Source organism: Amblyraja radiata, chromosome 1 (assembly GCF_010909765.2).
Source record: "Amblyraja radiata isolate CabotCenter1 chromosome 1, sAmbRad1.1.pri, whole genome shotgun sequence".
Taxonomy (NCBI): Eukaryota; Metazoa; Chordata; class Chondrichthyes; order Rajiformes; family Rajidae; genus Amblyraja; species Amblyraja radiata.
In genome coordinates, this window is record NC_045956.1 from 66,375,800 (window position 1) to 66,399,026 (window position 23,227).

Consider the following 23,227-nt stretch of genomic DNA (forward strand, 5'->3'; position numbering starts at 1 on the left):
TCTCCCATCAAGAATGATCAGTGCCACTTGGTTTAGTTTAGTTTAGTTTAGAGATACAGCGTGGAAAAAGGCCCTTCAGCCCGCCGTGTTCGCACACCGACCAGTGATCCCAGCACACTTACACTATCCTACACACACTAGGGACAATTTACAATTATACCAAACCAATTAACCTACAACCTGTAAGTCTTTGGAGACATTATACATCTGGTAACTCTCACCTCACCTCTGGAGTATAGCTTTCTGGTATATTTTCAACCCAAGACTATTACAGGGTATAATATCTGGATCTCTAAATCCAATTTGGGCAACAATGTGCAACAATCAGTTTGAGCAACCTTTGACATCAAGAACAGTGAGAGCGGGCAGACTGCCATCACAAGTAGTGGCTTTGGATGCAAAATCTGACCAACAACCAGTGAAAAGAGTGAAAATCATCCATTTTTCCCCATGCAGTTTCTCACACATTTTCTTGATTTCAGCAAATTATCTGCTCCCTGAAATGATTTCCAAATAGAGACGATAGGAAACTGAGCACAGTTTTTGTAATGTTTGCAAAAGGATAGTGTGAGCCATAACACAGGTTTCTCTTTCTTGAAGAAAATTTTACTCCAAATATTGACACAAATTATTATTTATTTTTCATGCAACACCATTGGTATATTTCAGGGAAGGTTTCTTTGAAAAATGACAGAATGTGCAGAGCTAAGCAAAAAACAATATCAATACATGGGAAAGGAGGAGAAACAACTTATTTTATCACTACTGATATTTGCTAACTGACACCAAATCATGCACACCAAATAATATACAAGGCATATTTTTATTTCATAAGTCAGTGCCCCTGGCTTGAAAGCTTTCTCTTCCAGTTGCCTGCAACATAAATTTGACTGCTCACTTGTTATGATGATTTTTTAACCACTGTGCTCACAGCCGAAGCAGAGAGTCATAAGAATAAAGTGATGAAATTACCTTGTGATCAGTGCCTTTCACTGACAGTCACTGGAAAGCAACGCTGTGATTTATTTACTGCACAGCAGTTCATATTTCACCAGGGCTTAAATTGAAGGAAGAATTCCCCATTGCTTTACCATGTGCGCACTGTGCATGTAATGATTGTTTTACATTGTAGCTTGTAAAAAGGAATATGATCGCGGCTACCTCATCCCAAGTCCCACAATCCACAAAGCACGTGCTGCCTGCAATATAATCAAATAACTCAGATACATTTTAACATGGAATTTTCCTGGCACCAAGTCAGCCAGAAATCCACAAATCATGGAAAAATCTATGTCTTAGAATGAATTAAACGAAACTGGGACAGATGATTTATCAGTACCATATCCTCGATCAAGAAATAGCAATTAAAAGGCAATATTATTATTTTTTCACTAGTTGATTATGACAATTTTGCTTGGAGTTCCTGCAAGAGTATTTAATGTTTTGCAAGAAGTTAAAACTTAAAGAATCAAATTGCTAAATTGTATAAAAATTGTATAAAATTGAATATAAATTGTATAAAGTACTAATGGATCATTTTGGGTAAACCTTTCAGGTATTCAACAACTAACATGGATTCTTGAAATATATTTTATCCCACATTTAAAGCATAATCTTGGTTAAGATCCTGGCTAAGTGGTCCAAACATGCTACAATGAATTTTGGAGAACTATTAATGAGTGAATTGCCATATATAAAAAACATTTATTGCTTTTTAATGAAGTTGTGGTTTGTGTCTAACATTTGACCGGTTGCCCTTGCTTAATTACCTCAACATGATTGGAAGTAAAGGTCATTGCAAAGTGCTTTGAAAGCTACTTAAAGCTGCTGTTACTCTGGGATGTTGAAAGGAAGTTTCTGAATCACAGTGGGAACCTTCTGGGACACCTAACCAACATTCTACACAAGCAATTAACTACATATTAAACATAAATTAAAAGCAGGTCAAAACAAATGTAAACATCCACAAATAACAACTGTGCATTCCTTTAGTGCCTGTTCTGAATGTCCTTTTCTTTTTAGGATCTGAGCATTACTGCCGAAGCCAACATTTATTGCCCATCAAGAAAGTGGTGGTAAGTGAGTTTCTTAAAACACTGCAGACCTTCTGCTAAAGATACTTTCATAGTGCAGTTACTGGATTTTGGTGAAGGATTGATTAAACATTTCCATGTAAGTTTGGTGTGTGAGATGGAGGGGACATGTAAGTAGTGGCATTCCAATGCATTTGAAACTCATGACTTTGATCTGGTAGAGGCCACAGTTTTGGGAAATACTGTTAGTGTGGCTCAGGAGAGTAATTGTAGTGGCTTCTCTAGTTGGTACACAGAGCCATGTGGTGATAGAAATTGGGGTTCAAATAAGGTAGGTGCTTTGTATTGATGAAGCTTCTTGAGTGTTGTTGGGGTTTAACTTGTCCAGGTAGGTGGAAATCAGAATCACTCACGTGACTTGTAGATAGTGGAAAGTCTTTGGGGTCAGGAAGTGAGTGACTCACCACAGGATACTCAGCTTCTGACTTTTGCCACAGTATTCATACGGCTGAACAATTGACTCTCCAGTTAATGACAATCCTCATGTTGATGGTGACTCAGGAATGGTAATGGTGATTAAACTCTCCTGTTGGAGATGGGTATTTTCCATGATATAGTGGCCTGAATACTACTTCCCATGTATTAGCCATGCTCGATTATTTCTAGGTTCTTTCTGCACATAAGCATGGGCAGCCTCATTTTCTGAGGAGTTGCAAATGGAATTGAACTGTGCAATCCTCACTAATAACATTTTGATGAAACAGCTGTAGATGCTGTAGCTGTAGACACGACCTGAGGAACTCCTGCCGTGATGTCCCAAGGCTGGGATGATTGACCGCTTCCAACTGTAACTCATCTTTCTACCAGCTGTTATACATTTCTTGCAGCACAGTCACAGTGGCACGGCTGGTGGAAGGGTGAGGACTTTCAATACAACCAGCTGCAAACTTTGAAGGCCCAACATGATCAGGAGCAGTCTGTGCTTCCTGACAGGTCACACCAAGAACATTGGTGGCACATTTGCAGAGCAGTAGAGTTGCTGCCTTACAGTGCTTTAAGTGCCAGGGACCCGGGTTCAATCCCGACTACGAGTGCTGTTTTCTCTGAGATAGAAATTCGTAAAGTGATATGGTGCGGAAACAGGCCCTTCGGCACAACTTGCCTACACCGGCCAACATGTCTCAGCTACACTAGTCCCACCTACCAGCAGTGGCAGTGGCTGGTTTGGAGAGGTTGTCATTCTGAGAGAGGATAGCAGACTCCTGCTCAACAGAGCTGCTGTCACTTCCCTCAGACTGCTCATCTGCAACCTCAGTAGTTAAGGGGCTGTCCCACTTGGGCGACCTAATTGGCGAGTTTAGAAGAGTTTAAAAAAAATGACATGTTAAAGACCTCCTTCGACTATGTAGAAGACCTCCTTCGACCTCCTTCGACTATGTTGAAGACCAGCTTCAACTAGCTACGATTAACTTCGGGAAAATTAGACACTGAATAGTGGAGAGTGAAGACGACCTTCAATCTCTTTCGACCTCCCTTCGACTATGATGAAGACTATCTACGACTACCTTCGACTACCCTCGATTACCTACGACTAACATGCCGACCTACTACGACTAACCTATGAGTAAAAAAAAGTATAGATTTTTCCCATGGTTACCTCTCGAGCTTGAAGGAGAGTTACGAAGACCTCCGACCTCGTGTCGACCATGCTGCGAGTATGAGTCAAGGGCAAACTCGCCAGAACTCACGGATTAGGTCGCCCAAGTGGGACAGGCCCTTAATTTGTTGTGCCATCCTAGACACTCCTTAGTACACAGATGTCTACATCTATTATGATAGATGTCTGAGCTTAAATGCTCAGGGTAACTGCTGTGTAAATGGTATTTGACCTATACTTATGCTGCAGTGGAAGCTGCAACATTGGGCTCCTCGTGCATCAGAAAGGAGTTGCTGATTACTTCCATGCTGAAGAAGGGTCTCGACCCAAAACGTTACCCATTCCTTCTCTCCAGAGATGCTGCCTAACCTGCTGAGTTACTCCAGCATTTTGTGTCTACCTTCGATTTAAACCAGCATCTGCAGTTCTTTCAAGTTCGCGTTTTTTGTCACTTCCCCAACTAAGGTAGTGTGAAATTTGAGTAACCATACAGCCATACTAAGTGAAAAACAACAATACACCCACCCCATAAAATAAAATTTAACAAACATCCACCACAGTGGAATCCACATTCCTCGGTATAATGGAAGGCAATAAAGTTCAGTCATCTTCATCCATCATTCACCCATGGTCGGGGGCTTTGAACCCTCCGCACTTGCCGCTACCGACGGTCCGATGTTCAAGCCCTCTCGTCGGGATGATGGAAACTCGAGCGTTGGGATGGATTGGAACATTCCACGGCATGGAGCTCCTGAGTCGGCTTCTTCTTACACGGCGGCTTCACGGTGTTAAAGTCCACAGGCCCTACAGTTGGAGCTCCACTGGCGACACGGGGCAAAGGATCGCAGCTCTCGATGTTAAAGTCCGCGCCATGCCCACGACTTGAAGCTCCGGGCCGGTCTCCAGGAAAGGCCGCACCACTCCACGTTGTAGGCCGCAGGGGGGGACAGAGACACGCACAGAGAAAAATCGCATCTCCGTCGAGGTAAGTGACTAAAAAAGGTTTCCCCTGATTTCCCCCCCCCCCTCCTCCCCAATAAAGCAAACCAAGAAACACTAAATCATACTTTTAAAACATACTTAAAATAATAAAAACAGAGAGAGGACTGACAGACTGTTGGCGAGGCAGCCACCGTGGTGGCGCCACCCGATGGATGATATACTTCAATGTTGTGAAGTATATCATCAACTGAGAATAAGTATTCTCTGAGTCAGAATCAATGTGCATCTTATCTGTCTCATGATCTGGCATTTACCACAGCAGTCCCCCTGTTCTGTGGGCCACCCCCTGCCTCATGAACATTCACTTGCAAACCCCTTCCCCAACGCAACTTCTGAAAGATGCACAGTCAGTATCTGACTTGTTGGTTCAGAATGAAAATGGAGAGTCTTTTCCTTCACTCTTTCTTCTCTCTCTATCACTGCTTAACCAGACTATAGATCCTGGACTATCCGTGACAGGAAAAGCAGTCTGACAGTTTAATGGTGAAGAGAGGCATGGGGTGGGGAGGTGGTGTGGTAAATGCAATGTATGATCTGCATGCTTATCTCAGCGCTGTGCAACTCCTCTAAGATTGTAGAGCAAAGTGATGAGGTGGAGAGGGGAAGTGGAAAATAAAAGGAGAATAAGATGTAAGGATGCCATGAACCTTTGTGGTTTCAGCTTCATAAAGAGCCACAAGCTAAGCCATGGCCCCTCACACAATGGCCGACACAGTTTTCTCAATTGGAGAGAGAGGATGCAATCACATTTGGCCCCAACGATCATCTGCGTCTTCCTACCTTACAATGCAACTATGAGGAAAGTTTGTGTGAGTGTTTCATGTGATAGCTGTCATAGCTGAATTGTGAGAAATGCATGCAATTTGTGACATGTGGTGTGTCATAAAACCACAGAAAACACAAAGTTGGGTGTGTTTATATTTATATAATGGTATATGGACACACTGATCTGTTTTGTAGTAAATGCCTACTATGTTCTGTTGTGCTGAAGCAAAGCAAGAATTGCATTGTCCTATCTGGGACACATGACAATAAACTCACTTGAACTTGAGTCCTGACTGATATTGTTGGTAGATGAGTACTATGGGAGTGATGCTTTGAACAGTGGCTGAGTCTATTGGTGCAGTAGATATGATTCAGAACCTAAAGATGATATCATGTACAAGGTCATGAACTGTCTGTCATCATTTATCCTGGTCCTTAGCCTGGTCTTGATGAATAACATTGATCTTACAGCTATCTTTTTGGTATGTTTCGAAGGGCTGTGGCCACCCATGGTGAAGCCAGCAGTTATTCCCCATTCCAAGTACTCCTTGAACGGGTGTTGAGGAGTGTTGAACAGGTGCAGGATTTCTGGTGAAGGTATTCTCATACTTTTAGGTTGGGAGTTCCAGGATTTTGATACAGCAACATTTTTGCAAGTAGGAATGGCATACAAAATAGAGGTGAACTTGCAGAAGATGGTGTTTTTTAACAGCAGTGCATTTGTCCCTGCAGGTTATTTGCAAGTTTGATGGGGCTTATAAAAAACATGTTTGGGAATATTTTTTTGTATTGCATCTTTTAAATATAGCATACCTTTTCTAGAGGTGGGAAGTGTACATGTTTGTGAATAGATGTGCCAATCAAGCAAGTTGATTAAAAAAACAAAGTGCTTGAGTAACAATGGGCCGGGCAGTATCTCTGGAGAACATGGTCCCTGTTCGGGCCCAACAAGGGTTTCAAGTACCTATACTCAATCCACCACTTCTTGCACAGTTCTCCTTCCATGTCCTGCCTTCTGCACTCTCTGCCCTGTGCCAGCACCTGCAGACCCTCGTTCTGCCCCTCCCACAGCTCCGGGCTGCACTCACTCAGACCGGCAATAGATCTGAACTTTACTTAATTCTCTGTCGGATCCTCTTTTTCAGTCAATGTGGATCCATATTCTGCAGATATGCTGCTTGACCTGCTACTCCAGCACTTTGTGTCTTATTTTGTAAACCAGCATCTGTAGTTCCTTGTTTCAACAAGGAAGTTGATTTGTTCTGAATGACGTCAAGCTTTGTAGTTGTTGTTTGAGCAACCTTCAAATGGAAAGACTGAAGAAGGGTCCCGACCTGTAACATCGCCTACCTGTTCCATCCACAGATGCTCGCCGACCTGCTGAGTTCCTCCAGCACTTTGTCCCTTGCATTACATCCTTGATTTATTGGTTTATTGTGACATTTAGGTATCAAGAGTTGAGTCATTCATCACTGAACCTTCAGCCTATTCCCTTATCATAGTTATCTCATAATCTCCTGCAGCTTTACTCTTTGGACTTGGTCAGTGGTGGTGCTACCGAGCCACTCTTGGTAATAGTCCAGACCAGAAACATTTTGTGCCCTAATTGTCCTCACTTCTTCTTCCTATTGCAAGATAATCTATACTACCTAAAAGAAAATTGGAGCTGAAAGTGTTTGAGAAGCATTGCTGCAAACGAGAAGAGTCTTTAACTGTCTGTGTGATCCCTTCAGCAGAAACTCCATTTATTCCGAGCAATCTGACACATATATGATGAACACCTGCAACACCTACCAAAGAAATATGTCTTCCATCGAGCCAGTCAAAGCCAATTGCAGCAAATTATACGAGACTACAATAGTCCTCCAGAGAGAAAGATCATTATCTGCTTTTAATTATGTTGATTAAATGATTTCAATTAAAAGACTGACCTTTTAAAGCAGTGAGCTGCAGTCAGGACCCAACAGCTGCCAATGATTGTGGCACCACACAGCAATCTCCCTTCTCTGTGGGATGATCTCAGTCGGATGGCTGCCTGCCAAGGCCACCCGCCCCTGTGTAAGGCAGGAAGCCAAACATTAAAAATACGTTAATCACCGTGAGCACACGGATTTTGTCACCCACACCTGACAGAGAATCTTACCCTTGCAGGTGTTTGTTGAGATCTCATCCATTGCTGCTTTGATTGCTTACATTAGCATTGAAAAATATATGTTTCAATTGCATTTTCATTATCTACTAAACTGAAGAACCAATTTCAAATAGCATATATTATTTGGCTTTTTGTTTTTCTATTTACACTGCAGAAGCAATTTTGCAATGTGCCAAGGTGCAAAAGTGTCAAAATACTTTTTCTAATGCACTTTTATAATGCATTTTCAAAACCTTGCACAGTCCCAAAGCACATTCTGGTCATTGAATTACTGCATCCCTGGTGTCATTGGTATCAATGTTCGAACATAAGAAACATGCATTTCTTACTTTTATTTGTGTCAGTGTACAGAAAATTCCACAAATGAACAAGTGGTCCAAATAATTTATTTTTTGTTCATGTTGTTTGTGGCATAAATATTCTCAGAAAGGAAGACCCTGCAACATTTTGAAGCAGTGCCTCAGGGTATTTAATGTTCTTATGGACCAGGTTAGGCCTCAATTAAACATCTTGTTTGAAATGCATCACCAGAAGTGGTGCGACACTGTGCCGGTACTGTTGAACTTGATCTTATAGTCAAACCCCTGGCGTGTAGTTTGAAATCCTCATTGAACCCAAGTGCCAATAGAGTTATAGCATCGCAGTCATACAACGTGGAACTAGAACCTTTAGCCCAACTTGTCCATGCCATCCAAAATGCCCATGTATGTTGCTTTATTTGCCCATGTTTCACCAATATCCTTCTAATCCTTCCCATCCACGCGCCTGTCCAAATGTTTTTTATGTGTTGTTATTGTACCTGGCACAATCATTCCTTCTGGTAGCTCATTCCAGCCTTTGTGTGAAAAAGTTACCCCTCAGATCCCTATCTTTCCTCTCACCTTCTATGTTCTCTCATTCTTCATTCCACTACCCATGAAAAAGACTGAACATTTAACATCTATTACCCTTGTGACGATAGACATCTCTAATGTTTTGAATATTTTCCAAGTTTCTTCCCCTTTTACCTCATTCAACTGTCAAATCTTTCATTGTTTCCTTGGCACCAACAGATAATCACATATTTTGTATCCAACTTGTAATTGAAAATCTTGGTTTAGATATATCTTCCTATTAATCTGATTCTCGGGCTGAAGGGTGTGTCCAATTGGGATAGACTGAGCAGATCAGGACGATGTCCACAAGAATTTAGAAGAAAGAAGGGTGAAATGTAAATAATTCTTCCGCCAACAGATGCGGGAAGAATGTATCCTCTGGCTACTAAGCCGAACACCAAAGAATAAGATAACAACATTTTTGAACTTAGTTGAGGTGAGATTTCTTCATTCAAAGCTTGTGTCAGGATAGCAGCGTTTGCCAGCATCAGTAAGTGGAGCAGTGCCTGTAGCATCACAAGATGTACTCCCACTGAAAGCAAATCTGCACAGGGACCCAGTAAGTTGCGGAACCAACCAAAACAATCCAAAATGAAGCCTAGTTACATAATGTATGATCCCTTACTAAGCCACGGATCACTTTGCCTATCACTGTGTTTGTGTGATTAACATCAAAATGTTGGAGCACTGAATTTCTGATACACTTTTGGTGCACAATTTCAAAATCATCCAAAACACTGCTGTGCATTGTTTTTTTCTCCTTTACTGTTGGGCCATCAATTTTCCAAGAGACGTGCAACAGAAACTAAGAGATGCATGCACATAGTCATACGTGTGGAAACAGGTCCTTTGGCCCAACTTTGCACATCAACCAGCATGCCCCATCTACACTAGTCCCATCTGCCTGTGTTTGGCCCATATCCCTATAAACCTATCCTATCCCCGGAGTAGGAATGGGATACTGATTTTGGATGATCAGCCATGAACATATTGAATGGCCTACTCCTGCACCTATTTTCTATGTTTCTATCCATGCACCTGTCCAAATGCTTTTTAAACATTGTGATAGTATCTGCCTCAACTACCTCCTCTGGCAGCTCGTTTCATATACCTATATATCACCCTTTTACATCTTTAGAAGATCACCTCTGAGTCTTCTATGGTCCAAGGACTAAGATCCTAGACTGTTCAACTCTCTGTTACTTGAGTCCAGTCTACATCTTCGTAAACATTTTCTGCACTTTTAGCAGCTTAGTGGTATCACTCCTATTACAGGGTGATCAAAATTGTAAACAATATAGTACATATATAAACAATACAGTACAATATATTGCCAAATTGTATACAGCAGGTGTCTGTCTGGATAATATGTGACAATGGCTTAGTTCAAGATTGCCAATTGGTGTCCCTCATGGCTTTGCTAAGGTGATGACTAGATTTTGAGTACATTGGGGCTTCCTGCCTTGAAACACCTCAGACTTGGATGTCATTAAGGGGCGGACCTCTTTGGTCATCCATGGGTTTCTGGTGATATGGATACCTAGGAATCTAAAACTATTAACCATATGTCCAGTAGCTCAATTGATGAGTGATTGTGTTCACTGCTGGGATTGCTCTGATATCTGGCACAGACTCTATGTGCCACATTATCATCTATGTGGACAGAAAAATATGACATAGGAGAGAAATATAGTTAATTACAAAAGCTTGATAGTTTAAAAAGGGAATGTAATTCAAGTGGAACATTTATAATATGCTTTTTCTGATCATGATATCATTAATTAAGCATTTAAAATTGATCAGCTGTTCAAATGCACTGAGGAATGCAAGAGTTTAATTTAGATATGTGAGGTTTTGTATTTTGGTGAGAATACCCGGGCAGCTTACTCAGTAAATGGGAGACCTTAGGGAGTGTTGTAGAACGACACCTAGTGGTGCTGGTACATACATCTTTAAAGGTGGTGACACAGTTAGAGACGGTGATGAAGACATTTTTGGCACACTTACCAGGCCCGTATGAAGCTTTACAAAAAGGGGGGTGGCATGACAGGATTACAAAAAACTTAATGTGAAATAATGTGCGCGCTGCGCACATCACGAGCGCGAAGCGTGAAGTCCCTCGATGCCAGGGTCCAGGGCCAGCTTAAGGGCCCTGGAAGCTCAGGGTTTTAGATGCTTTCTGATGCATTCTGAGCCTTATTTTGGAGCATTTTTGCACCAAATTTATGACCAATATTTCAGAAATTATCAGGAATCTGAGAGGTAGCTTTTTCACACAAAGGGTGCTGGGTGTATGGGACGAGCTGCCAGAGGAGGTAGTTAAGGCTGGGACTATCCTAAAGTTTAAGAGACATTTGGACACGTACATGGATAGGACAGATTTAGATGGATATGGGCCAAACGCGTGTGAGCGGGACTAGTTTAGATGGGACATGTTGGTCGGTGTGGGCAAGTTGGGCTGAAGGGCCTGTTTCCACACTGCATCATTCTATGACTAAAAAGTGAAGAAGAAAAATTCATGTAGATAAGTAGAGCAGATTTGAAAGAGGAGTGAAGGCAGAGAGAGATTTATGGGTGAAAAGGAACATAGGAAAGGAGGGGGGAGAGTGGGCTTGGGCAGATGGGTGAAGGGAAAATAGACACAAAGTGCTGGAGTAACTCAGTGGGTCAGGCAGCATCTGTGGAGAATATGAATAGGCGACGTTTCACAGAGTGCTGGAGTAACTCAGTGGGTCAGGCAGCATCTCTGGAGAACATGGATAGGTGACATGTCACAGAATGCTGGAGTAACTCAGTGAGTCAGGCAGTATCTCTGGAGAAAAGATATAGATTATATTTCGGGTCAAGACCGTTCTTCAGTAATATTCATGATGTGACATGCATAGACATTCCTGTATGTTACCCAAACCATCGTGAGCTACTTTGTTACGGTGCTTGCCCTCTCCTATAACGTCTCTGCTGCCTTGGGTGATGCAGGACAGGACACAAGCTTTGGGGTACGGTGTGAAGCTGTTGCCGTCTGTCCCAGCCTGGTAAAAACCTGGATGGAGTGGATTTGGATAGGATGTTTCCACTAGTGGGAGAGCCTAGGCCCAGTGGCCACAGGCTCAGAATTAAAAGACATTCCTTTAGGAAGGAGATGAGCAGGAATTTCTTAAGTCAGAGGGTGGTGAACTGTGGAATTCATTGCCACAGACAGCTGTGGAGGTCAAGTCAATAGACATTTTTCAGGAGGAGATTGATAGATTCTTGATTGATACGGGTGTCGGAGGTAATGGGGAGAAGGCAGGAGAATGGGTTTGAGAGGGAAAGATAGATAGAGTCATAGAGTGATACAGTGTGGAAACAGGCCCTTCGGCCCAGCATGTCTCATCTGCACTAGTCCCACCTGCCCACGTTTGATCCATATCCCTCCGAATCTGTCCTATCCATGTACCTGTCTAACTGTTTCTTAAATGTTGTAATAGTCCCTGCCTCAACTACCTCCTCTGGCAGCTTGTTCCATACACCTACCACCTTTTGTGTGAAAAACATACCCCTCAGATTCCTGTTAAATCTTTTGCCCTTCACCTTAAACTTATGTCCTCTGCTCCTCGATTCACTTACTCTGGGCAAAAGACTCAACCATATCTATCCAAATCATGATTTTATACACCTCTATTAGATCATCCCTCATCCTCCTGTGCTCCATGAAATAGAGTCCCAGCCTACTCAACCTCCCTATAGCTCTGGCCCTCTAGTCCTGGCAACATCCTCGTAAATCTTCACTGTACCCTTTCCAGTTTGATGACATCTTTCCTATAACATGGTGCCCAGAACTGAATACAATACTCTGAATGCGGCCTCACCAACTTCTTATGCAACTGCAACATGACCTCCCAACTTCTATACTCAGCCTGACCCGCTGAGTTGCTCCAGCACTCTGTGAAACGTCATAGAACAGGGCAAGATTAGCAAGTTTGCTGATGATACAGAAGTGAGTGGTTTTGCAGATAGTGAAGATGGTTGTGAAAGATTGCAGCAGGATCTGGATCAATTAGCCAGGTGGGCAGAGGAATGGTTGATGGTTGCATGGTTCCTTGAAGGTCGTGTCGCAGGTATATCAGGTGGTCAAACGTATTTTGGCACTTTTGCCTTCATCAGTCAGAGTATTGAGTATAGAAGTTGGGAGATCTTTCCCTCTCAAACCCATTCTCCTGCCTTCTCCCCATTACCTCCAACACCTGTATCAATAGATGCGCCTTAATTTAGTTCAACAAAGAAACTGACAAGTTACTAAAGAACTAGTCCCAGCGAGGGTGGCGTGGGCCCAGTGGGAGTGGCGTGGGCCCAGCGGGGGTGGCATGGGCCCAGAGGGGGTGGCGTGGGCCCAGCGGGGGTCAGCGGGGTTGGTGTGGGTGGGAGATGGCTTGGGCCCCGGCAGCGGGGGGAGGCGAGGGGAGCGGGCATCGCCGCAGTGGCGTCTGGCGTTGATTTATTTTTCCGATTTTTTTTTTTCCAATTTAAAAACAAAATTCTATCTCTGGGGGAAAAAAGGGGGGTGCAGTCGCACCCAACGCACCCCCCCTTCGGACGGCCATACTTACCCTCATTGGTCAGGGTATTGAGAACAGCAGTTGCACTAGACATTGGTAAAGCCACATTTGGAATAGAGTGTGCAGCTCTCATCAGCCTGCTCTAAAAACAATGTCATTAAATTGGAAAGGGTACAAATACATTAAAGAGGATGTGACTGAAGGGTTTAAATTATAAGGAGTGTCTAGATAGGACTTATTTTACCAGGAGTGTATGAGACTGAGGAATGACTTTATAAAGGTTTGTGAAATCACATGGCCATGGATAATAGCCACAGAAGGATACAAAGTGCTGGAGTGACTCAGCACGTCAGGCGGTATCCCTGGAGAATATGGATAGGTGATGCTTCGGGTCGAGACCCTTCTGCAGACTGATCGTAGGGGAGAAGAAAGCTGGAAAAGAGGAAAGGCAGGACAGAGCATGGCAGGGTGGCAGGTTATAGGTTGACATAGGCAAGGGGGGGAGGGTTTGATAGGCAGATGGCTAAAATAAAGGCCAGAGATAAGGAAGGAAGGAAGGTGTGAGACAGGTTTAAAGAGTGTTTAAGAAGGAACTGCAGATGCTGGAAAATCGAAGGTAAACAAAAGTGTCTCCCTCCGAAGACAGTTTTACAACCTCCTCTATAACTGCTCCCCCTCTGTGATTCCCCCTTCCCTCCGACTCTACGACCACCTGAAGAAGGGTTTCGGCCCGAAACGTTGCCTATTTCCTTCGCTCCATAGATGCTGCTGCACCCGCTGAGTTTCTCCAGCACTTTTTTCTGCCTTCAGGTTTAAAGAGTTGCAGATTGTAAAGTCAGAGGGAGGAAAGTAGCATGAGTGGAGGGGAGAAATAGATGTGAGTCAATGTTGGGCACAGGGAAGGCAATGGGGGGGGGAGGGGGAGTTTATGCAGAAGAAAGGGGGGGGTTAGTGAGAGGTGACCTAAAATTGAAGAATTCAATGTTCATACCGTTGGGTTACAAGCAGTGGAATATGAGGTCCAGTTTGCATGTCACCTCACTCTGGCAATGGAGGAGGCCCAGGACAGAAAGGTCCGTATGGGAATGGGACGGGGAGTTTAAAATGGTTAGCAACTGGGAGATTCAGTAGGCCTTGGCGGATCGAGTGAAAGTGGTCAGCGAAACAGTCGCCGAGTCTACGGTCTTTTCCTTAGGGTTGTAGAGTCTAAAATTAGGTTTAATAAGAGATGGGAAAGATTTGAAAGGAATCCGAGGGGCAAGTTTTTCACAGAGGTTGATGCATATATGGAATGAGCTGCCAGAGGAAGTGGTGTGGGTGGGTTCAATAATGACATTTAATGACACTTGGACAGATACATGGATAGGATGGATTTGGTTGGATATGGGCTAGGCAGAGATTAGCGTACTAGCTTGATCAGGCAACTTGGTCAGGATGAATGGGCCAAATGATTTATTTCTACATTGTATACTCTACGACTCCAATTTCAGATCAAATTAGATCGATCGGCATCATAATTGATCTTTGTACCGGTATTAATTCTCTAAAATACTGCCACATACCTTTCAGTAAATCTTTAGTGTATAAGCTTTATCAACATTGACTGTGACAAGACAATAATTTCAAGGCTTGTTTTGGCAAGTTGAGTTGGCAATGTTACTTTAAATATATAGAAAATTATCAAGAATTTTCCTTAATGCAAAGACACTAACCTCAATGAATTCTTTCCACCAATTATCCGTTTTTGCCGTTGGTTTAGTAACCGTAAGCCACAGAGGGAATTTGTGGACCCTAAAATAAATAAAAGCAATGATATTCAAAGTTATTGATTTTAAAATACTGAACGTTTAAAGAAAAGTGTTGAAGTATTGACCATTTTACCTAGATTTTGAATATTTATCAAGTTTCTTCCCATTTTACCTCATTCAATTGTCAAAACTTTCATTGTTTCCTTCACCAACAGATAATCACATATTTTGTATCCAATTGAAAATCGTGATTTAGATATATCTTCCTATTAATCTGATACTTGGGCTGGAGGGTGTGTCCAATTGGGATAGACTGAGCAGATCAGGCCGATGTCCCCAGGAATTTAGAAGAATGAGGGGTGAAATGTAAACAGTTCTTCAGCCAACAGTTGCTGGAAGAATGTATCCTATGGCTACAAAGGATACAAAAAATAAGAGAACAACCTTTTTGAACTTGGTTGAGGCGAGATTCCTACATTCAAAGTTGTGTCAGGATAGCAGTGTTTGCCGGATAGTAAGTGGAGCAGTGCCTGTGGCATCACAAGATGTACTCCCACTGAAAGCAAATCTGCACAGGGACTTTGCTAGATAGACAATAGACAATAGGTGCAGGAGTAGGCCATTTGGCCCTTCGAGCCAGCACCACCATTCAATGTGATCATGGCTGATCATCCCCAATCAGTACCCCGTTCCTGCCTTCTCCCCATATCCCCTGACTCCGCTATATTTAAGAGCCCTATCTAGCTCTCTCTTGAAAGCATCCAGAGAACCTGCCTCCACTGCCCTCTGAGGCAGAAAATTCCACAGACTCACCACTCTCTGTGAGAAAAAGTGTTTCCTCATCTCCGTTCTAAATGGCTTACTTATTCTTAAACCGTGGCCCCTGGTTCTGGACTCCCCCAACATCGGGAACATGTTTCCTGCCTCTAGCGTGACCAAGGCCTTAACAATCGTTTCAATGAGATATCCTCTCATCCTTCTAAACTCCAGAATGTGCAAGCCCAGCTGCTCCATTCTCTCAACATATGACAGTCCCGCCATCCCGGGAATTAACCTTGTAAACCTACGCTGCACTCCCTCAATAGCAAGAATGTCCTTCCTCAAATTAGGTGACCAAAACAGCACACAATACACCAGGTGTGGCCTCACTAGGGCTCTGTACAACTGCAGAAGGACCTCTTTGCTCCTATATTCGATTCCTCTTGTTATAAAGGTCAACATGCCATTCGCTTTCTTCACTGCCTGCTGAACCTGCATGCTTACATTCATAGACTGATGTACAAGGACCCCCAGATCCCATTGTACTTCCCCTTTTCCCAACTTGACGCCATTTAGATAGTAATCTGCCTTCCTGTTTTTGCTACCAAAGTGGATAACCTCACATTTATCCGCATTAAACTTCATCTGCCATGCATCTGCCCACTCCCCCAACCTGTCTAAGTCACCCTGCATTCTCATAGCATTCTCCTCACAGTTCACATTGCGACCCAGCGTTGTGTCATCTGCAAATTTGCTAATGTTACTTTGAATCCCTTCATCCAAATCATTGATGTATATTGTAAATAGCTGCAGTCCCAGCACCGAGCCTTGCAGTACCCCACTAGTCACTGCCTGCCATTCTGAAAGGGACCTACTCTTTGTTTCCTGTCTGCTAAGCACTTCTCTATCCATGTCAGCACTCTACCCCCAATACCATGTGCCCTAATTTTGCTAACTAATCTCCTATGTGGGACCTTATCAAATGCTTTCTGAAAGTCCAGGTACACTACATCCACTGGCTCTCCCTTGTCCATTTTCCTAGTTACAACTTCAAAAAATTCCAGAAGATTAGTTAAGCATGATTTCCCCTTCGTAAATCCATGCTGACTCGGACCGATCCTGTTACTGCTATCCAAATGTGTGGCTATCTCATCTTTTATAATTGACTCCAGCATCTTCCCCACCATCGATGTCAGGCTAACTGGTCTATAATTCCCCGTTTTCTCTCTCCTGCCTTTCTTAAAAAGTGGGATAACATTAGCTACCCTCCATTCCACAGGAACTGATCCTGAGTCTATAGAACATTGGAAAATTATCACCAATGCATCCATGATTTCTAGAGCCACTTCCTTAAATACCCTGGGATGCAGACCATCAGGCCCAGGGGATTCATCAGCCTTCAGTCCCATCAGTCTATCCAACACCATTTCCTGCCTAATGTGGATTTCCTTCAGTTCCTCCGTCACCCCAGATCCTCTGGCCACTACTATATCAGGAAGATTGTTTGTGTCCTCCTTAGTGAAGACAGATCCAAAGTACCTGTTCAACTCATCTGCCATTTCCTTGTTCCCCTTTATAACGTCACCTTTTTCGGTCTTCAAGGGTCCAGCTTTGGTCTTTACTAACTTTTTCCTCTTCACATACCTAAAGAAGCTTTTACTATCCTGCTTTATATTCTTGGCTAGCTTACCTTCGTACCTCATCTTTTCTCCCCGTATTGTCTTTTTGGTTATCTTCTGTTGTTCTTTAAACATTACCCAATCCTCTTGCTTCCCGCTCATCTTTGCTACGTTGTACTTCTTCGCTTTAATTTTGATACTGTCCCTGATGTCACTTGTCAGCCATGGTCGTCCCTTTCTCCCCTTGGAATCTTTCTTCCTCCTAGGAATGAACTGATCCTGCACCTTCTGTATTATTCCTAGAAACACCTGCAATTTTTGTTCCACTGTCATCCCTGCTAGTGTATCTTTCCAGTCAACTTTGGCCAGCTCCTCACTCATGGCCCCATAGTCCCCTTTATTCAACTGCAACACTGACACCTCCGATCTACTCCTCTCCCTCTCTAATTGTAGATTAAACCTGACCATGTTATGGTCACTGCCTCCTAATGGCTCATTAACCTTGAGGTCCTTTATCAAATCCGGTTCATTACATAACACTAAATCCAGAATTGCCTTCTCCCTGGTAGGCTCCAATACAAGCTGTTCAAATAATTCATCACGAAGGCACTCAACAAAGTCCCTTTCTTGGGGTCCAGTACCAACCTGATTTTCCCAGTCTACCTGCATGTTGAAATCTCCCATAACAACCACAGCATTACTTTTACTACATGCCAATTTTAACTCCTGATTCAACTTGCGCCCTATGTCCAGGCTACTGTTTGGGGGCCTGTAGATTAGTCCCATTAGGGTATTTTTACCCTTACAATTCCTTAGTTCTATCCATACTGACTCCACATCTCCTGTTTCAATGTCACTCCTTGCAAGGGACTGAATTTCATTCCTCACCAACCCGACCCCCTCTCCCCACCTTTCTGTCTTTTCGATAGGAGGTATAACCTTGAATATTCAGTTCCCATCCCCCCCAACGCTAGTTTAGGAACCATCCAAAACAATCCAAAATAAAGACTAGTAACAAAATATATGATCCCTTACTAAGCCACGGATCACTTTGCCAGTTAGGTACATGTTGATCAATACGTGCGATTAACAACAAAATGTCAGAGCGCTAAATTTTCTGCTGCACTTCAATTCAGAATAGCTAAATCCCCCCCCCCCCCCACACAGTTCTGTGTTGTTATTTTTGTTTCTTGTATGTCATTTCTACTGTTGGGCCATCAATTTTCCAAGAACGTGCAACAGAAATTAATATTGATTTCAGCAAAATATCCAGAAAACTAGTCAGTGGACAGTTTCTGAAGTTTAGCCAGAGGCGGAGATAGTTTGACACTCTTATAGTGCTAACTGGTGAAAGATTGCATGTGCAGCGTATATTGGGAGTGAGAATTGAATGTTTGTAATGGAGCATATCTAATTCTCCTCCAGTTGTTACAAATATCCATCAGACATCCATCAACCTGTCTGTCTGAATTTCGTCTATTCTCTTCACTTACTTGATTCTTCAAAATCACAAGGACCTCAATCAGAAAAAACATTTGAACAATGAATGTACATAATGACTCTGGCAGCAAGTGGTTCCTGGTTTTATGAGCACAGGTCAAGATCTTCCTGGAACTTGTACCACTTAAAGTGAATGGGAGCCCTGATTTACCCCAATAATAGACTAAGAGGGACCCGTTGGGACCCTGTCACACAGGAGGCCTGGTCCCCCAATGCAAGATTCCACCACTCACCTGTTCCCCCAATGCAACCCATCCCCCCAACGCAATATTGCACCACTCATGCATATGCCCCAACTGTGCATGTATGGCTCATTTCCCCTCATCTCCCAGCATTCCCTCCCCCTCCTCTTCACTCTCCCTCTTCTTTCCCTTTTCCTCCTCCCCCCCCCATCCCTCCCTCTCTTTCCCCCTACCCTCAGTCACTCCCTCCCTCCCTCCATAAAAAGCAGCATATGCAGTTCCTTCCTCCACAGGTCATTGTTAGCTGTGGTTTAGATCCCGTTGACTTGATTATTGATCCAGTTTGCAGTGTGTGTGTGTGTGTGTGTGTGTGTGTGTGTGCGTGTGTGCGTGCGTGCGTGTGTGTGTGTGTGACTCAAACACTGCGCGAACTGCTCGGCCATCCTGCAACCCTACTCTACCTCCCTCAGTCTGCCCACTCCGGCTCAGCCGCCGGCCGGCCCATCCCCGTCCTGCCCACCCGTCCGCTGCTGCCGCTCGGCCCATCCCCATCATTTTTGAATGATAGCCCCATTTATATTTGGTTACATTGGTGTCTCATACTGACAACCTATTAAAAACTTTCATATTTTTGGACTGAATAATTTAGAACCGTTCTTTTTGTACACAATAATCCACTTGGAAATCTCAGTAATTTGGTTCACAATAAAATATCAGTATCCTCACAGCCTGAACAAATGCACAAGCTGTATGTGCAGCATGGCAGTAATGTTCTCAAACCAGCAGGCTGGCAATTATAAAGCTCTTTGTCCCAATCTTTTCAATGATGTACAGAGAACTCCATTACATTTCTCTGCAACCTACTATCAATCATTTAGTATTAAAGCAAAATACTGTGCACAATGAAAATATGAGAAAAGCAGAAAGATCTGGGAATACTCGACAGGCCAGTTGCCATCCCTGCAGAGAGAAATAGTTAACATTTCAGATCAAAGGGTCATTGATTGAAACTTTACCACGTTTAATCTGGTGTCCATGATTGCAAACAGCCAGGTAAATCTGTTCCACCTGAATATTTTTTCTACTTTTCTGCTGTAGATTCACAGAGTACTCTCTGGTGTCAGCATGCTGTTCCTTCAGTTCTGACAGGAGGGCCAGGTTGCAATAGCTTCTTCTGGTTCCTCGTGCTTGATTCATGGGCATTGTGTTTCTACCCCTTCACTGCTTCTTCTAACCTGAGCACCTTGCCATCTGGTTGGAGTATTGGTAAACACAGCTCATTGGACCACATGCACTTAAATGTCAGCTGAAGCAAAGTGACTTCTTCTTACAACATAGAACATAAAATAGTACAACACCGGACCAGTTCCTTTGGCCCATGATTTCTGTGCTGAACATGTTGCCAAGTTAAACTAATCTCTGCTGCCTGCATATGATTCATATCTTTCCATTCCCTGCATATCCATGGATCTATCTAAAAGCATCCTAAATGCCACAATCGTGCCTGGCTCCACTAACACCCCGGCAGTGTATATCAGGCACCCATCACACTCTGGGGAAAAAAACTTGCCCTGCACATCTCTTTTACATTTTGCCACTTTCATCTTACCAGAGCACCCGGAGAAAGTAAGAACGTACAAACTCCATACAGACAGCACCCTCAGTCAGGAACAAACACTGGTCTCTGGTGCTGTAAGGCTGTTGATAATTATTACATGAAAACTTTAACTAGTTACGGTTCCGCAACTTATGTTGCAATATTTATGAGGTTGAAAAATAATTCTTTTAAATCCAAATATTTTGGATGCAATGAGGATATTTTTCAAAGAGATGCAAAAACAAACATTGCTTATTTGTAGGAGCGTATTTTGAATTTTATTTCACTATTCCCCATCGAGTGGGTAGACAGTTGAAGCTGTGGCAAATAGAATAAAAATGGAAACTCATTTAGATCAAACAAAAGGAAATACTTAGCAGTCAAAACAGCAACTGGAGAGAGAGAAGCAGCAGTAATAATTTTGGTCAATGTCAGATTTCCAGCAAATGCATTATTTTGTTTTTGCATATCTATTCCAATAAAAGCAAAGTATATCAGATGCATTCATATGTTCCTACAGCCTCAGTGGCGCTAACAAATCAAGTTGATGACATATTGATGACAGCCCACAAACCTGAAGAGCTAACTCAGTTTCTCTTGACTGAGTGTTTCCACAACTTTGTATTTACCTGAGGATTCCAGCATCTCCCATACGTTCACTCTCGCATCTATTTGTAACAACAGCCTAATCAAAAAAAAAGTCAAGTATATTCACCTATGATGCTGAGGCTTCCTGCTTTGTTGGCAATATAGTCACAGATCACACCTGCATCCTCACTGTGTCGACAGTTGTGTGTCCCGATATCTTGTTTGCTGCAGTCTTCCAGTGTCTGTTCACTCCCAGTGCATTTCACATTATCCATGTGTATTGGTCCCACACCATCTCCAAAATAGGCCAGTGATCTTGCCTTGGCTGTGCCCCTTGTGGAAAAAAATCACATGTAATACTCAGAAAACATCAGACTTTGATTAGCTTCTTTTCATTATTAACACATTTTTTAACATTCTTCCTTGCCATGGATGTGTCACAATCTTTAAATTATGTTTAAAATTCTGCTTGCATTGGGCATTCATCAGTGATGGATTACTTTGATGTCCACGTGCTAACCATAAAAATACCATAAGCCGCAATCTGCTTAGTGAATTTATGTAGTGGAATTCACATTATTATGCTGCAGTGTGACAGGACAGGGGATTCATGTGTTCCAGTCAATGAGCTGTCGACTTTATCCATTTGCAATTATCTTTTTTGTACGCATAAAAGGAACTGAAGTTTTCAAACATGTTGGTAAATATGTCAGTGGGAATGACATGAATCAAGGAAGGGTGAAGAGTCTAAGCATTGTGACCACCAAGCATTATTATTTAATCAATCAAGACGGATGGGCTAAGAGGACTCATCCTGCCACAGATGTTTTTTTTGTATGCTCTTTCCTATACATGTGGGCCAATTTTACAAATTGGATCTCTTGAGCAAACACAAACCTTGCTAAAATCACAGATATGCACTCTGCAGTCTTTGTTACCAAGCCACAGTCTATCTGTTTGAGATGATCACCATCCTTGGGCCGAGGTAAACTTTAACAGCAAGCCAAGGATCCAATGCCAGTGGGCAGGTGGGAATGGTAGAATAAGAAAACGGAGGCCATCCAGAGTAGAGAATGGGAAAAATCAGCATCACAGGTCAATTTGCAGTGAGAGTTCAGGAAAACCTAGTGTAAGTACAAAGCCAAAGAGATCAGAAAGGCTCTGAGGGAGCCTCTGATCGAGGGGAGATTGAAGGATTCCGTTGGGGGTCATAAATGACTCTGAAAGGGATCGGATAATCCAGATGGTTGGGAGATGATGAGGTGTCACCGTGTAGGCGACGGTCCTGTTAAGAATATGGGTGTATAGACAGGAGTGTGCTTGTGCATGTTGGGTTGGGGATGAGGGGTGGTAGGGAGGAGGGAGTGGTGGTGGGTGTCAAGTGTTTTACAGATGAACTGGTGGAGTGGGCACATTCAGTCCTGCTCCTCCTTCAACATAAGGAGGATAGGATAGGAAATTACCTGCTGGAATCTGCAGTCAAGACTTACGAGTGTTTAATCATCATAGGCACTGGAACCAGAGCAGTGAAATTCTTATTTCCTGTAGCTTTATGGGCCTGTATCACTTAGGCGATTTTCCAGGCCCGGCAGTCGCCTGAAAAACCGACGACTGGAACGGCGACTGTCAGAGTGGAACACACACACACACACACACACATCGCTTCCTTCACCAGCCCGTTATGCAGGCGGGGGACAGGGCAAGCAGGGGGAGCGCTGTCTGAGTGAAATTCACTGTGCAAAGCCAATGTGATACAGACACACACCGCGATGAACAATAAGGTTACACTGTAATTAAGATGGTGAAAGCACAGTGTACGGGAAGGGTCACATAAGTCCTTTAAAATAGGGGGGAGGGGGAGAAGGGGGGGGGAAGAGAGGGGCAGAGAAGGGGGTAGACAGGGTGGGGAGAAGGAGTGGAGACAACTTTTAAGAAGCCAGAGATACACGGCTGTGAAGATTACCGGTCAGTTATCCTTGGTTCTGAAAACTACTGCTTACGTTATTTTTCTCAATGAGCCAATGAAATTCACCGGTCAGCATCGGCTACAACCTATGAGAACCTTCGACCTCCTGGTGACCCATCTACGGCACGAGAATTCTCGCTACTCTCCATGGCGGCAACATGTTGAAATATTTGCGGTGACCATTATGAGGCCGCGACTAGTTCCCAGAATGTGGGAACTCCTCACAACAATGAAGGCGACTCCCCGGCA

General features: G+C 43.3%; 1 protein-coding gene across 1 annotated transcript in view; it reads right to left on the reverse strand.

Moving 5' to 3' along the window:
* The window catches only part of prss12 (serine protease 12), a 130,300-nt gene that overhangs the window by 11,474 nt on the left and 95,599 nt on the right, over positions 1-23,227 (reverse strand). The window contains 3 exon segments of the mRNA XM_033023467.1: positions 7,389-7,511; positions 14,732-14,810; positions 21,140-21,345. Coding sequence (XP_032879358.1) covers positions 7,389-7,511; positions 14,732-14,810; positions 21,140-21,345 — 408 coding nt within the window.